The 14,887-nt window shown below is 43.2% G+C and overlaps 2 protein-coding genes across 4 annotated transcripts in view; one reads left to right on the forward strand and one right to left on the reverse strand.

Annotated features, from left to right (window-relative positions):
• Nucleotides 1-70: 70 nt before the first annotated feature.
• On the reverse strand, nt 71-5,927 carry SRP9 (signal recognition particle 9). The gene is made up of 3 exons (XM_030448795.1): nt 5,772-5,927; nt 2,661-2,729; nt 71-923 (listed from the first exon to the last, which is right to left on the reverse strand). Exons 1-3 carry the CDS (start codon nt 5,841-5,843, stop codon nt 804-806), a joined length of 261 nt encoding a protein of 86 aa, XP_030304655.1. The 5' UTR covers nt 5,844-5,927; the 3' UTR covers nt 71-803.
• A 116-nt stretch (nt 5,928-6,043) lies between these two features.
• Nucleotides 6,044-14,887, forward strand: part of ENAH (ENAH actin regulator) — a 135,905-nt gene continuing 127,061 nt past the window's right edge. For all 3 annotated transcript variants that reach the window (XM_030448787.1, XM_030448792.1, XM_030448794.1), the window contains exon 1: nt 6,044-6,086. In XM_030448787.1, coding sequence (XP_030304647.1) covers nt 6,061-6,086 — 26 coding nt within the window. In that variant the 5' untranslated portion in view covers nt 6,044-6,060. The remainder of the gene's footprint in view (nt 6,087-14,887) is intronic.

A 14,887-nucleotide genomic window follows, 5' to 3' on the forward strand; every position in this document is an offset into this window, starting at 1 on the left:
CTGATATACTTCAACTTCGCCTGAGGCAAGATTGGGAAAAGATCCCCCTGCTAGTATAAAATAGTTCAAGTACTGGAGAAAAGCCAGCCTGTTTTTTAATAGCAAGATTTGCAGAAAAGAAATTTACAGTTCCTCATTGATCTCTAGCAAAATTCAAGCAAAGGTTTAAGTTTTAAAATACATGTTTAATTATTTAGCCAATATAACAGTTCTACAAACTGCATCACACATAATGTTGCACAGCTTATGACCAAGATCAGTTCTAAAAGCTATAATCTTGCTAGTAAGAGTGCTAACACAAACTGGCAATTTTAGCATTTCAGTTCAGAAAACATCCATTCTTCTAAAACCCACTGATGTATATCATTGATGTAAATATTTATTAGATCCAGTCAACATGCTACAGTATTATGTTAATAAACCTTCCCACTGGGAGAATACACCAGCACAAGGTATGAACACAATGAAAACTATATGAAATTTTATAGTAACTTTCCAGAAATATGGTTGTGGCCAATCAAATTCAGACTAAAGTAAAACAGATATCAAATATGTCTTCTTAGCATACGTAATATTTAAGAATAGTTTTTGTTCAATTCCCAAAAATAAATACAAGCTTTCACTTGAAAGCATTTACTTTCCTAGTTCCAAAGTGGAGTCTGGGGGGATGAAAATGCTTCAGACTTGTCATCAGTCCACTTCAGTACATAAAAGCATCTCCTGTCCCAGTATTAGTCCAAATCCAAAATCCGTATTTTCTTTCAGTGAAACATGCCCAGAGCACTCATTTTATTTTCAGCAGTTCAGTCTGTTTCCATGGTGGAACTGCGGGATTCCTTAGCCACCATGAGTCGCATTAGCTGACTGTGGAATTTCTCGATCTTCTTTACATCTTGAGCCTGGTCTGTCCTATACAGCAAACACTGTAAAGATAAAGTTGCTTAATAACAGATTTGCCTTGAACTGTGTTTATCTTGTTTAGTTTCAACAAATTTATGCTTGGAACAAAAAAACCACGGTAAGTACTTAAACGTTGATTTGTGGCAGCACCAACACATACCTACCCTCTTTTAAAAATATACACGTACAACCATGTTTATATTTAAGTTCCTCAAAAAGGCTCATGCCTTTGATTATGAAAATAGGGGTGCTTATAATTTATCCTGATATTCTTCTCACACAGAAAGGATGCTAAAATTTGAGGTTTAAATGTCTTGAAGACACTCTTGTCTGCATTGTCTAAAGACACAAGCAGATTTTAAACACAGAATTACTCTGCTATTCTCTATATTCTGTAAATTTATTTTGCCTTTCATAGTCCTTAACTGTATGCTGCCAGCATCATAAAAGTTCTGTACTTCCAGCTGAAGAGGACCCCTTCCCCAAAATCTACTTCTAAGAGAGTCCTAAATAAGGAATACAACATCTGATTAACATAAAAAAGCATTTTCTTATGTGAAAAGCCTGTGAATGCTAAAGGAGCTAAAGTAATATGTCAGTGACTTATCAAAGAAAGGCCACTTATGGGATTTTTTTTCAGACTTAAGTAATATCTTTTACCTGCACAGCATGAGTAAGACCCAGGCTGATTTAACAATAAAAAACCCAAAACAAAACAGAATCCTTAATACTTCAGTGCTGTCAACATAGCAACTTTTTCCAGCATCAATTTCCTATTTTAATTCAAAGAAACAACAGAACAGTTCATTTTTAGTGCTACAGATTTAGAAGCAAGAAAGTTTCTGCCTTTATAAAAAACCAAAAGGCACCAAAATAAATATTAAAAAAACCCAACATGAAACCAACCCCTTGTTCCCCCACTATAACTTGTTCCTGTGACTGCAAGCTCACATTCATGAATCACCTGACTGCAACCACCCCTATTGGAGATTTCAATTAAACTGCCCTTCACTTCCCCTGGTCATCAGTGCCCCATACTAAGTCCTATTATCCTATGGAGAAGTGTCACATCTCTCCTAGATTTTGGTAATACCAATGCCAGACTACTGTTCCTGGAAAGCAGAAAGATTTTTTCCAAGCCTGAAGATAACAGAAGGGCAGACAACTGTTACTCTGAACTGCTGAAAAACAACCTGGCTATAACATCACCAAAAACCTGTTGCTAGCATGCATGTCAGTATGCATGAAAATAAGATCTCTGAACTGCAAGTGAATCTTGTCACTCAGACTGACAGCACTCCACTGTCTCAGCATCACAAATAAGGAGCTTGACCTATGGTTGAAAGCTACCACTACTCTGAGGAAATAAAAAGGACCACTCACATTAGTAAACACACGTGCAAAGGTGCTCCTGAAATACTTTAGCAGAAGCTACCAATGTCATGTCTTGAAGCATTTTCAGATAGACACAAAGTCCAAGATTTTTGTAGTACTTGTATTTAAATAAAATAATAAAATTATTATGTTGAGACACAATAAGAAGACTGAAGTGTTAGACCTTTTCCTGGATTGTGCAAAGCTGAACTACAGATCAGTGCTAGTCACAGACAGATCAACAAGAGAAGGCTGAGCACAAAATCTTAGAAAATTGTCAGGCACTCGGAAGGCAGTGGCCAAGAGCTCCCAAGTTGACTTACATCAAAATGCAAGTCCATGAGAGATCCAATAAGCCCTAAAAAGGGAATATATTCTGTACTTACAGCTACATCATCTGTTACTTTGATACAGAGGTTCCCATCACAATGTCGGTATTTGAGAACAACTCGCACCTGAAATTACAAATATTTTATAAATTAGCACCTACAGCTAACAATTCTCAGAACATAACTGAATGAAATCTGCTCAAACTCAGATGTTTTGCTGGAATTACGTACTGCTTCATATTTTCACCACCTCTGTGGTGGTCGTCTGCTCTGCTGCAGCACAGGCAGGATGGTTTGGAAGCTAAACCATCACATTTCCCTGCCAAATATATTAACATCAGGGAGCTTAACACTGGACATGTTCAAACCCACTAAAAATACAGCAACAACAGTTCCTGTGACTTCCGTCACATGTAAGATAAACTAATAGACACATCAATACAAAACACATTGTCACCAGAGAAAAATTGGTTTTAATTTCAGTATAGTTAGCACTTGCATATGAACCATGCTAAAGACTTAGGTTAAACACTACTTCTGTAGGTTCTGCTTTTTGGTGATGAAAACTAGGCCTCTCTTACAGAAATTTCATCACATTACACATTTTGTGCTACTTTTTCACTAAAATGCAACGCTGCTTCTGAACACTGAAATTGCTTTTACTGTTTTCACAAACCATACTCCTGAAAAAAATCACCAGAAACAAAAAGCAGCCATATACCAAGACGTTCATTCCTAGAACAAATGTTCTTTAATAAGTTAACACCTCCCAGTTTTTGAACTGACACTTCAGGCCACAATACAATGTAAGACTCAATGAATGCTTTATTTTAGTATTTCACTAAGCCAGATTCAAATTATATGGTTGCATATGTTGTAAACCAACTCTCGAAACACTCTTCATGTAAAAGATGTCTTTTAATCTAGGTTCCTAAAACACAGGTAACACTGCAAATGAGCACAACGTCCCTGGATCTGGATCCTCGAGGTTGATTCCTGTCGCTGATTAACAACATCTAAACTCCGCAGCCTGTGTAGGTTTTTGGGACAGCCTGAGGACAGCTGGCTTCTGGAGCCTATAGGAGACAAGAATCTAAACACCTCCCTGCAATCCAGAAGGAAACTGTCAGTGATCTACTGAGCTGCTTGGATCCCCACAAGTCTATGGGACCAGATGAACTCCATCCAAGGGTGATGAGAGAGTTGGCAGAAGAGCTCGCCAAGCCTCTCTCTATCATCTACCAGAAGTCCTGGCTCACTGGGGACATCCCTGATGACTGGAAGTTGGCCAATGTCACGCCAATCCACAAGAAGGGCCGGAAGGAAGACCCGGGAAACTACAGGCCTGTCAGCCTGACCTCAGTGCCTGGCAGGGTTATGGAACAGATCATCCTGGGGGCAATCACACAGCACCTGCAGGACGGACAGGGGATCAGACCCAGCCAGCACGGGTTTAGGAAGGGCAGGTCCTGTCTGACCAACCTGATCTCCTTTTGTGATAGGGTGACCCGCCTGGTGGATGAGGGGAAGGCTGTGGATGTAGTCTATCTGGACTTCAGCAAGGCCTTCGACACCGTCTCCCACAGCATCCTCCTGAGAAAGCTGGCTGCCCACAGCTTGGACAAGCGTACTCTGCACTGGGTTAAGAATTGGCTAGAGGGCCGGGCCCAGAGAGTGGTACTGAATGGGGCTGCTTCCAGTTGGCAGCCGGTCACCAGCGGTGTCCCCCAAGGATCAGTGTTGGGCCCAGTCCTGTTCAATATCTTCATTGATGACTTGGATGAGGGGATTGAGTCCATCATCAGCAAGTTTGCAGATGACACCAAGCTGGGGAGAAGTGTTGATCAGCTGGAAGGCAGGAGGATTCTGCAGAGGGACCTGGACAGACTGGAGAGATGGGCTGACTCCAATGGGATGAGCTTCAACAAGGCCAAGTGCCGGGTCCTGCACTTTGGCCACAACCCCATGCAGCGCTACAGACTGGGGACAGAGTGGTTGGAGAGCAGCCAGGCAGAAAGGGACCTGGGAGTCTGGATTGACAGGAAGCTGAACATGAGCCAGCAGTGTGCCCAGGTGGCCAAGAAGGCCAATGGCAATCTGGCATGTATCAGAAACAGCGTCACCAGCAGGTCCAAGGAGGTGATTCTGCCCCTATACTCAGCCCTGGTAAGGCCACACCTTGAGTACTGTGTTCAGTTCTGGGCCCCTCAGTTCAAGAAGGATATCGAGGTCCTCGAACAGGTCCAAAGGAGGGCAACCAAGCTGGTGAAGGGACTCAAACACAGATCCTATGAGGAGAGGCTGAGGGAGCTGGGGCTGTTCAGCCTGAAGAAGAGGAGGCTCAGGGGAGACCTCATTGCTCTCTACAACTACCTGAAAGGAGGATGGAGCCAGGCAGGGGTTGGTCTCTTTTCCCAGGCAACTCTCAGTAAGACAAGAGGGCATGGTCTTAAATTGTGCCGGGGGAAGTTCAGATTGGATATTAGAAAGAATTTTTTCACGGAAAGGGTGATCAGACATTGGAACGGGCTGCCTGGGGAGGTGGTGGACTCTTCGTCCCTGGAGACATTTAAAAAGCGACTCGATATGGCACTCAGTGCCATAGTCTAGTGACTGTGGCGGTAGTTGATCAAGGGTTGGACTCGATGATCTCTGAGGTCCCTTCCAACCCAGCCTATTCTATGATTCTATGATTGGGTGTTAAGTGACAGCTTCCTTCTGACGAACGCCAGATGAGACCAAGGCCAGTAAACGACCCCCCCCACTCGCTGCTTCTTCCCCCACCTCGCCCTCGAGCAGGCGCCTAGGATACACCTCGATAAGCCCCTCCGACTGGTTACCGCAGCCAGGACCGCCTTCAGGAGCCCAATTCCCGGCGAGTTCAGCACGGATACGGTCCCCGCGCGGTGCCGCAAGGGGCTCCACGACCCGGTAGGGACACGCGTCTCCGCCAAGAGGCCGCTCCGCCCAGCTCCGCCGCAGGCTCCCCTACCCGACAGGGCTCAGAGGACCGCCTTACTCCTGGGGCGGCCAGAGGACGCAGAGAACACGGAAAAAACGAGTCGCCCCCACCGGCGCCCACCGCCTCACTCCACAGCCACACCTACCTGAGGCCCCCCATTCACCCACCCACCATCCATCCATTTGCAAGGCCCCGCCCCACCCCACCTTCATGGGGTCAGCGAGGTAGAGCTTCTCGGCGGCGCGTGTGAACTCCTCCCAGGTCTGGTAGTGCGGCATGGCGAGGCCGCCCCGACACCGACACTGCCCGCTTCCGTTCCGCCAGCAAAATGGCGCCGGGGCGCCTGCGCCTCCCAGACACCCGGCGGCTCCCATCGGTCGGCGGGAAACGCTGCTGCCCAATCGCGGGGCGCGTAACTCAGGGGTTCCGCACTGAGGAAGGAGGCAGAGCGCTCAGCGGCGCCTGTGCCACAGCGCCTCCCCCAGGCGCGGCGGGATGCCGGCAGCAGCGGACCTGCGGCGGTGAGGGTCCCGTCGGCGGTGGCACCGCAGCGGCGGGGAGGCGGGGGCTTGGGGCTTGGGGCTGAGCGCTGAGGTCAGAGGGATGCGAGTCCGAGCCCAGGCCCTGCTGGAGAGGTGGCTGACTCCGCGGGCCAGGTGCGGGCCGGCTCCTCGTCGGTCGCCGACTCTGAGAGCCGTGGGGCAGGGGGGCCAGCGTGGGGCGAACTGCCTGGTCTCGGCCTGCAGGGCCCTGGCCCGGCCTGAGAGGCCCCGGTCTGGCGTGAGAGGTCCGGCGGAGGATGGGGCCGTGAGCCTAGGCGGCTTCTGTAGCCGAGTCTGGTCCAGGTTTTCCCACGGTGGAAGGTCCTTTGTTACACTGGAGGGTGGCTCCGCTTTGAACAAAAAGGATATTTGGGAGCAGCTGGCCGGGTTCCCCGGGATGCCGAGGCAGCCACAGGCATATCAGAGGGCTGCTGAGGCTGTGCCTGCCCCGGAACGGCAAAGCTGCTGGTTTCAGAAAGAGACTGAAAGTTAAAAATTATAAAGATCTGGGCAAACCCCGCTTTTCAAATCTACATGTGTGTGCTAAGCTTTTACATAAAACAGACTAAAATTTGCTTCAAAAGGAAATCCATTAATTTTCTTGTTAACACTGCAAAATCCCATTTCCTTTAGTGTTCTATGATTTTTTTTTCCTCAATTGCCCAAAGCTTGTAGTCAGCCATAGTGCTATGTTCTGACCATTCTGTGTAACTAATTCGATTACAATTAAATTTAAACATTCTACTCCTCTGTTTATGGGGTTGCACTGAAAATGAAGAAGCTGCTGCTAATGACTCACAACTTCAAGTCACTCGAGTACTTCAAGTTACTGAACTGAGCAAAGCTCAGCAGTGTGGCCAAAAAAATAAACCAGAAAGTTTAGGATGAATCTACATGTGAGGGGACAAATTATTCAAGTTGTTCCAGTCTTCACTAGCAACATGGAGAAATACTAGCTGTAGGGCTTTTTTGACCACAAAGGTCACAATAGGCAGAAGGGAGAATGAAGAAATATGGTACTGAAATGAAAGGGTGGATGGGAAGTAAGGGGGGAAAAACTAGAATGAATTTACCTGAGTCAGTAAAGCAGAAAATAATTGTTACTGTGGGGGTCAACTCTGACAAAGTCAGCAGTGATTAGACTGCCAAACTTTAATAAGTTTGTTAACTTATTAAGAAAGTGTTAAGTAGTCTACAAAATTTTGTACAGGGGCTTTGCACCGATAGTTGAGGCTATGAACAGTGGAAAGACTTAAGACTTTTTTTCTTTCCAGAATTGCTCACACAGTTTAAATGCTGCTGTGTCTGAGAACACAGCTTCAGAAATGTAAGAGCTGTCTTTCAGAGAGGCTGATAACCAACAGCTCTGATTAGAGGCGACAGATTTATTGTCAGAGCCTAAAGCAGCTATCCCAGACACAGAACCTAATCTGGAGGGAGTAGTTCTCCAGTATCTTAGGTTTTGGGTAGACATTTCTAACAGCAGAGTAAGAATTGCCTTTGGTGGTGTATTATAGAAACATAGGGGATGTAAAAACATGAAAAGGAAAAGTGTGAGGAGGACAAACCCTGTAACATGCATAACATATTATGGAACCATCGCTCAACAAATTTGGATCCAGGTTTTCAAGTGGGACATAGATGTTTTCTTTCTGAAGCAGAAGTCCCACTTTTGGGCTGTCCATTCAAAAGCTCCCTAGGTTGCTTTTCAAAGGATTCTAGTTTTGACTCAAATATTCAATGTATTTTTATGTTTTTTTGCGGGGGAGGGGGGTTGTTTGTTGTTGTTTTTTTGGTTTGTTTTTTTTTGACACGAGCACTCTTAGGAGCTTGCTAATGGCCAGTCATTAACCCTGTGATTCACTATTTCTGCAGCTGAGCTAATGCAACAGAGCAAAATTAGAAAACAAAACCATTTAAATATTTTTTTTCCTTAACCCAGGTGATTTCTGTGATCCATCTTAGGATGCAGCTTCTAAAGCTATTATATATGCACAATTTTTGAAGTTAGAAATGGTAGCGGGCAGAACAAAGAACAGAGAGAGTACTTTTGTAATTATCCTTACCTGTGAAGAAAATGTGACGTGTCACTATGACAGTTACCAATAGCCTGATACACAATTCCCCACAGCCTGTTCCTGGTGGTGGATATTAAGGCTTTCCTCTTACCTGCCACCACCACATATGGCCTCACATTTGTGCTGCCACAGCTGTTCATAACTTCACATTGGGGATCAAACCAATATTGGATTAAAAGCAGTGCTGGTTTTAGTAATACATTTTTTTTAACTGAGCTCAGTTAATTTTTTCAGTTTACTGTGTGGCCTTATGTACTTCTGTGGAAATTCCTACTGCTTATGCTGGCTTGTCACCAAAAATAAGGAAGTATATGCAAAACTGCTTTCCCAGCTCCCCTGAAAGCAGGGCCAGTTGCTGAAATCTCAGCAATTAAAATGAGACATTATTTCTAAGCCTCAGGGAATGTCTTATACCTGTAGTTAGTGCACTGCTTTGTTCTGTTATTCTCATCTTGCCTGGAGAACAGAACATTTTCTTGACATGTTTGAAAAGTAACTTAGACCACTCCAGATATTCAGCTGTAAGTTGTATTTGATGTATGTCCAAAACTGTATTTTTCAGGTGAGTTCCAATGAATACAGAAATAGTAGAACTCTTTCAATGGGCTTTTTGTTAAGTGAAATAAAATGAACAGTTGTTTATCACTATGTAGAGTTTTTGGTATCCTGACAATAATAATTTAGTAGCTGGTAAGAATACTGCTTAAACATGCATACTTATCTTTCTTTCCCTGAGATTGTGCGTTCTTCCATGACAGAAATAATTTTGGTGGTCTTAATGGCCATTCCCTCACTTGTAAGAGAAATCTGGAATGCTATAAAAAGTCATTTACCCTTTCCTCGGTCTCTCCTTGTGTATCCTTGCTACGTTTCTTAGACCACCCTAGATAATGCCTTTTTAGGCTTGGATTTAAGGCCATAAAAAGCTATGAAGCAATAATGTAACTATTTGTGTGATGAAGACTTTTCATGTGTTTTTTTTCCGCAGGTCTTTCCCTCATCCAACTTGTATGTACATGATTAATGATCTCTCTTTGATCAAGCCTCTGCATGCCCCTGCAAGTTTTGTTTTGTATGGTTATATTCAAGCATATGGATTCCACATGGCAATTTCTTTAGTTTTTTATCTAGTGTCTTCCTTTGCATAAATGACAAACTGAAAGAAAACAGTAGGAAAAGACCTTGCATTGTATCTTAAAATATCCACAGAGATACTGAGTTCATACAGCTGCTACAAAGTTAATGGAAGTCGCAGCTGCTCAGCATCATTCAAGATTATAGATTTGCTTTCTCATCTTTCACATTAATGCTTTAATTCCATCTAAAGCAGGTGCCATATTCTTATTCGCAAATATATTTTTATTTCCTGGATAGGGAATTCAGATAAGAGTATTAAATTCATTATAATAGTTACCTGTCACCATGACATACTACTGGTTGGTAAAACAATCTGGTCTTTCCAGCTAAAAGGAAATACAGTAACTTCTTTCAGAGCAGGTTCAACGCAGCCCTCAGGAAGCTAAGAAAGCATGGGCATGGTAATTATACATTCCATTCTTTGTGTATATGGTAAAAAATAGCTTGGGATTTGTACTGATGCAAACCAGTAATTACACAGGGTTGTTGTTTTGGTTTGGGTTGGGTTTTTTGTTTGGGTTGTTTGGGTTTTTATGTTTGTTTTTTGTTTTGTTTTTGAAAGGGCATCTATGTGCATAAGGATACAGATAGATATTGAGTACAGTAAGATATGAGGTCTTTGACATCTTACTGGCTTCTGAATCTCAGTAGGTACGAGAATAAAGAAACAGTTCATGCTCCTGGATGGGTTATAACATGTCAACAGAGACACAGGTTATACCTCCTGAAGGATCACAAAATATACTTCTCCTTTCTATGAGTTTTATGTTTTAAGCACCTTGGCAAATGGTTTTGCCAGGCTGAGCCATATATACTTAATTGCATCAATGCTACTTTTCTATTTCTTCTCCATACAAGCATCTTATCAAGTGATCTCTATTCGTACTGCTCTAAAAGGGCAATTAAATATTGGTGTGACTTAATTGTTAAGATACAGCTCATTATGATTAAGGCTCTTTGTGAACAGCAGGATTAGGGCCTTGTCCCAGTGCCTGTCCCAGCCAACTCACAACTTCAAGTCAGTATGAGACCTGGGTTCCTGTTATTCTCCTTCCTCCTTTTCCCCATTGTCTTTGCTCCTGTGAAAGGAAATACACTCCAAACATGCTCCTGATTTGAGCGACTGGGGATCACACGCTGTGATTCATGCTTGCTATATATTTTAGCCATACCCTTCCCCAAGGCAGTGTTGTTTCTTAGTTTTCTTTAATCATTAGAAAGGAAACCAGTCATTTAATATGATCTAATCTAGGGAGTTTATATATGTGTATGTGAATGACCATTACACTAGCATGAGAGCTGTCCCTATATATGGTTGCATTACCAGCTTGGCCTTAAAAAAATTTGCCCGTTCATTTTTGGATGCTGTTCTGACAGTGTTCCTGTTAAGCTGTTTGCTTTTGATAGCTAGATTCATCCCTTCCTGTTAAGTCATTGGTTTAGTCCCTTCAGCATAATAGTATTCAAATTAATGTGCTGTCATGCAAGAGACATAGGTTAAAGAGCAGACTCTATGCTGTCCCAACAGCGACTGTTGAGATTTGAGTACGGAATAGTCCTTGTGATGGCCTTGGAGGAAAAGAAGTACACATCTGGTAGGCAGCTCATGAACTGGCATTTTAAGCACTCTAGAAGCAAACACTCTGAGCATTAACATACATTTTCTGTCACCATTATGTGAAGTTTCTGAGCATGTTTATGACACGGTTAGATCATCTGCTGGCACACACTGGAAGCACTGATTTCTTTAAATAGAAAATAGCCCATGGCTGATGTAGTTGAATTACAAACCACCAGAAGGGGCAAGTGAGATTAGTTGCTTGTAGTGCCATCTTCCCAAATTCTCTGGAGCAGTGTAGCTGAATCTTGGGTGGAAGGGCTATAGGCACTTCTAAGTAAACGGGCTTCACTTTTAAGTAAATGGGCTACATGTTGTAGGTCAGATAAGATGGAAATTGCATCCTCTGTTCAGCCTGCAGAAAGGAAGACACAAGGACCTCTTAGTCTGCTGTAATGCTAAAGCTCAAAGCTTCCTGGCAGGTAAAACCTGCTGAGTTCATGCCAAAGCAAAAGACTAACACACTTCCCCTTCCCCCCAGTGCTGTTGTGAGAGAAACAACAGGCAGCTGGTGGGAAACAATAACTTCTGGTGTTTGCAAAGTCTGTGGCTGAAGTTGCATAGCCTCACTTGAATGGACTCTTGATTTAGCTGTGTCATTAAGAGCATGGCAGTCCCAGCCACTTGTCATTGCCTTTTCCCAAGAATTAATATGCCCTCATGATACGTTTGAAGAGATGCTTGTGTGAGTGCCTCTTAACACACTTCCATCAAAATGAGTAGCAAAAACCTCTTACTTGATCCATTTAGATGAAGTCTGGCTCAGGTTGGACCAGAGTAGGTTAGGGGGTGCCCAAATGACCCACTCTGAAGGGAGATCTGATAATTTCCACAAGAAGTAGGACATGCTGAGCAAGAGGGCCAATCTGGTTCAGCAACTTCTCCCATTCCCTCAGCTGGAGGCAGAAGTAGAGGTCAGCTGCTGCTCCATGCTGCGCACACACACACACACATACACAGGCTCATTGGGCAGCCCAGCTGGCAGGCAAACGTGCAGTTATTCTGTAGTTAAAACTGTAGAAAGATTTTGTGCAGAGCATCTGCTGAAAATGCCCAGCAGACTAAAGCCTCTATAGGATCCTCAAGCTATCGTGTTCAAGCATTTGTCCTTGGTCAAGAGTTGCTGCCAGTAGAGGTCCAAGTTATGGTCAAATTGGTGTCAAAGCGGATTCTCAGCATTTGCATTGCCAATTTGTGAAACAACTGCAAGCATACACATTCTTCTGATGTCTACAGTATTGCAGCTTTCTCTGCAAGATGTCTGATGCAGACCTTGTAGAGCTATTGGGCTCACAAGCCCATATACCTCATACATGAGAGTTGCTATCTGTGCTGGGAAGGGCTTTCTTACTTCCAACATGGCGCTGATGTTATGATCCTTGTCACAGAGGTTGCAAGTGTTTACCTGGTCGTTTGGTTGGCTTGAGTCTGCTGACAAATTTTAAATTCAAATCTGTAAGTTTAGTATTTTCATAAGATTTGGAGTATATTAAAAATATGAAAGGAGATGGTAGGTAGTGCGTAGGAGTTGGGGCAGGGAGAATACCTATATAAATTACTTGCCAGGGCTGTGACTTTATGTTGAAGAGATAATTATTAACAAGATTTAAAATGTGTCCTAACAATTGTGTTCTTGCTGAGGGGTTTTTCTCTCTCCATTAGCAACTTCTTGTGATCTCATTATTTTTTAAATGAAGTCAGTCAATGGTTGAAATAATACTGCTACTTCAGGAATAAATTACAAAGTTTCCCTTTTTTCAGATTAGGTGGAAGTTTAGAGGTGGCACAGATACCACAAACACAGATGTGAGGGAAGTGAATGAACAGGGAAATAGTCACTGCTCTCTTTGTTTTGGGGCCTGGAGAAAGATTAGGCCCCTCCAGGCAATTCACAGCCTGATGTTGACCTTCCTTCTGTGTCCTACCCTATCCTGGCTAGGCGTGAGAGTAACTAGGAATAGTAGCTGCCTGTTTTCTAAGGAATCTATCCCTGATTTCTATTTATAAAGATTCAGTCAACCTGTGTCCCTTTTATATAGCACAAAGTGATGAGGCAGGGCACTGTGTGTACTCATATGTATTTTTAAATTTTTTTTTTCTTAGGATTGTTTTCACTTTTATTTTCAAATAGTTAGGGTAAATCTGTCTGCCCTAAAGCTAGCTTATCTTCAATATAGTTTACTCATTGATTTAAAAACAAAAATAATGAGAAAGATTTGTCAGTGTAGCATTTGCTATGCAAAATGTTCATGCAGCTGCTTTGAACTAAATTCCCAGCAGAAGCAAAAGTATTTTGAGGCTTCCCGAACTTAGCAGACTGTTTTAGGAGACTGTTTTACAGACAGATATCTGTATGAGATGTACTTCTCCAGATGTCCCTTCTAGCTAGCTAGGACTGTACTGTCCATCTAACCCACTAAGACATATAATCAGCTTTCGAGGGGGGATCCTTCTGGACGTAGCAAGTTAATTAGCTTTGCTTGTGAATGTCTGCCACTGAAGTGACTGATTACTTTTTGGAGGGAAGGGAAATTCTTGTCTCTAGAGTTTAAAGCAGAAAACCCATGCAAATTTATTGAAATCTTGATGGGCAATACTCTTCTCCATATGTGGGGCATTATTTCCAGCAGTTCTGTTTCATTTTCTGGAGTCGTCAGGTGCTGATAATTTAGAGTAAGATATAGTTTTAACCTGCCTGACTCTGGCCTGACCAGTTTCTCAGAAGCTGAGAATCTGTTGACACTGATAGACTAATCCAAGGCCAGAGTGGTAAACAAGTGGTTTGCTGTTTAGACCTGTTTAGACTAACACAGTCAAGGTGTCCACAGTCCACTTCCAGGTGAGGTGAAGATGTCTCCTGTGTCGACACAGGAATGTCCTCACTCCTCAGTGGCCATGCTAACTTCAGTGTGTGGACTCTTTTCTCCTTAGGAGCAGGATCAACTTGATGCCCCATAAATCTTATTAGGTATTTTGTTCATTCTTCAGAGAAGTATCATGAGGGTTAACTATTTCTCTTCTCTGAGCCAAGTCAGTGATTTTGTGCCAGAGGATTCTGGCAGTAACCATAATCCTAGTGATACTCTCAGAGAGGAAACCATTGTTAATGATGTTGATAAGGAGACACCTAATGGAAGCTGAACCAGAGCCTGATGTAGAAATTGAGAGACCTAAGGCAAACAAAGGGGAGAGGCTGGAAACCTTGCTGTTTGCTGCCTTCCATAGCAGATCTTGAAAAAAAAAATCAACAAACCTCTTTGTCTTATTTCCTGTTCCTCCCTATCCAAACACAGGCAGCAGAATGGCTCTCCTGAGGCTGAGCTGTGCTAGAGGAGGGGAGATGTGCTGCTGATGTGCTGGTGCTGATCATAATTTCCCTGGGAGGACATGCAAGAAGCATGCTTCAAATAGAATAAGCAAAACCGTGATTCCAGGCAGGGGGCTAAGGCCCAAGCTGTGCACAGGCTCCAGCAAGGCATCCCTATGGAGTCAGTCAGCACTTCAAATTATAAATACATTGGCCATGTTACTCTTACTTAGGACCACCACTCTGAAGGAGTTTTTATTCATCTTACTTGAATAAAACATATTTTCCATACTGTTTATCAGTGTTTTAAAACTTCATGATAAGAGACCAGTGATACCTACCTGCTGTGCAGTGGTCCTGTGAGGTGCAAAAGGGCTCACTGTAGCAGCACATGAAGCTAAGCACAACTTAGCCCATTGAAGTTTCCAAAGTATTTTCTTCTCTGAATCTCATGTAGTTTCCAAGGCCCAGTTTAGACACATACAGTGACATAGGATAGATATCTATTTTCCATACATGACACTGGTTGTTCAGCAGGAAGTATTCCTTGCTTTAAGACCATGCTGAAAGTGATTCTGTTCTGCACTCCAGAGTGGAAGCAAGAAGGATTATCTTTGGTCACATCATTTCTTCTATTAGT

The sequence above is a fragment of the Calypte anna genome, chromosome 3 (assembly GCF_003957555.1).
Source record: "Calypte anna isolate BGI_N300 chromosome 3, bCalAnn1_v1.p, whole genome shotgun sequence".
NCBI lineage: Eukaryota > Metazoa > Chordata > Aves > Apodiformes > Trochilidae > Calypte > Calypte anna.

Bases quoted from the DNA above. Each gene is read 5' to 3' on its own strand.
- SRP9 (XM_030448795.1), bottom strand. From the start codon at position 5,843: ATGCCGCACTACCAGACCTGGGAGGAGTTCACACGCGCCGCCGAGAAG. The intron at 2,730-5,771 runs GTGGGGTGGGGC...TTGTAATTTCAG, and splicing joins ACCTCGCTGACCCCATGAAG to GTGCGAGTTGTTCTCAAATA. The intron at 924-2,660 runs GTAAGTACAGAA...TTATCTTTACAG, and splicing joins AAGTAACAGATGATGTAGCT to TGTTTGCTGTATAGGACAGA.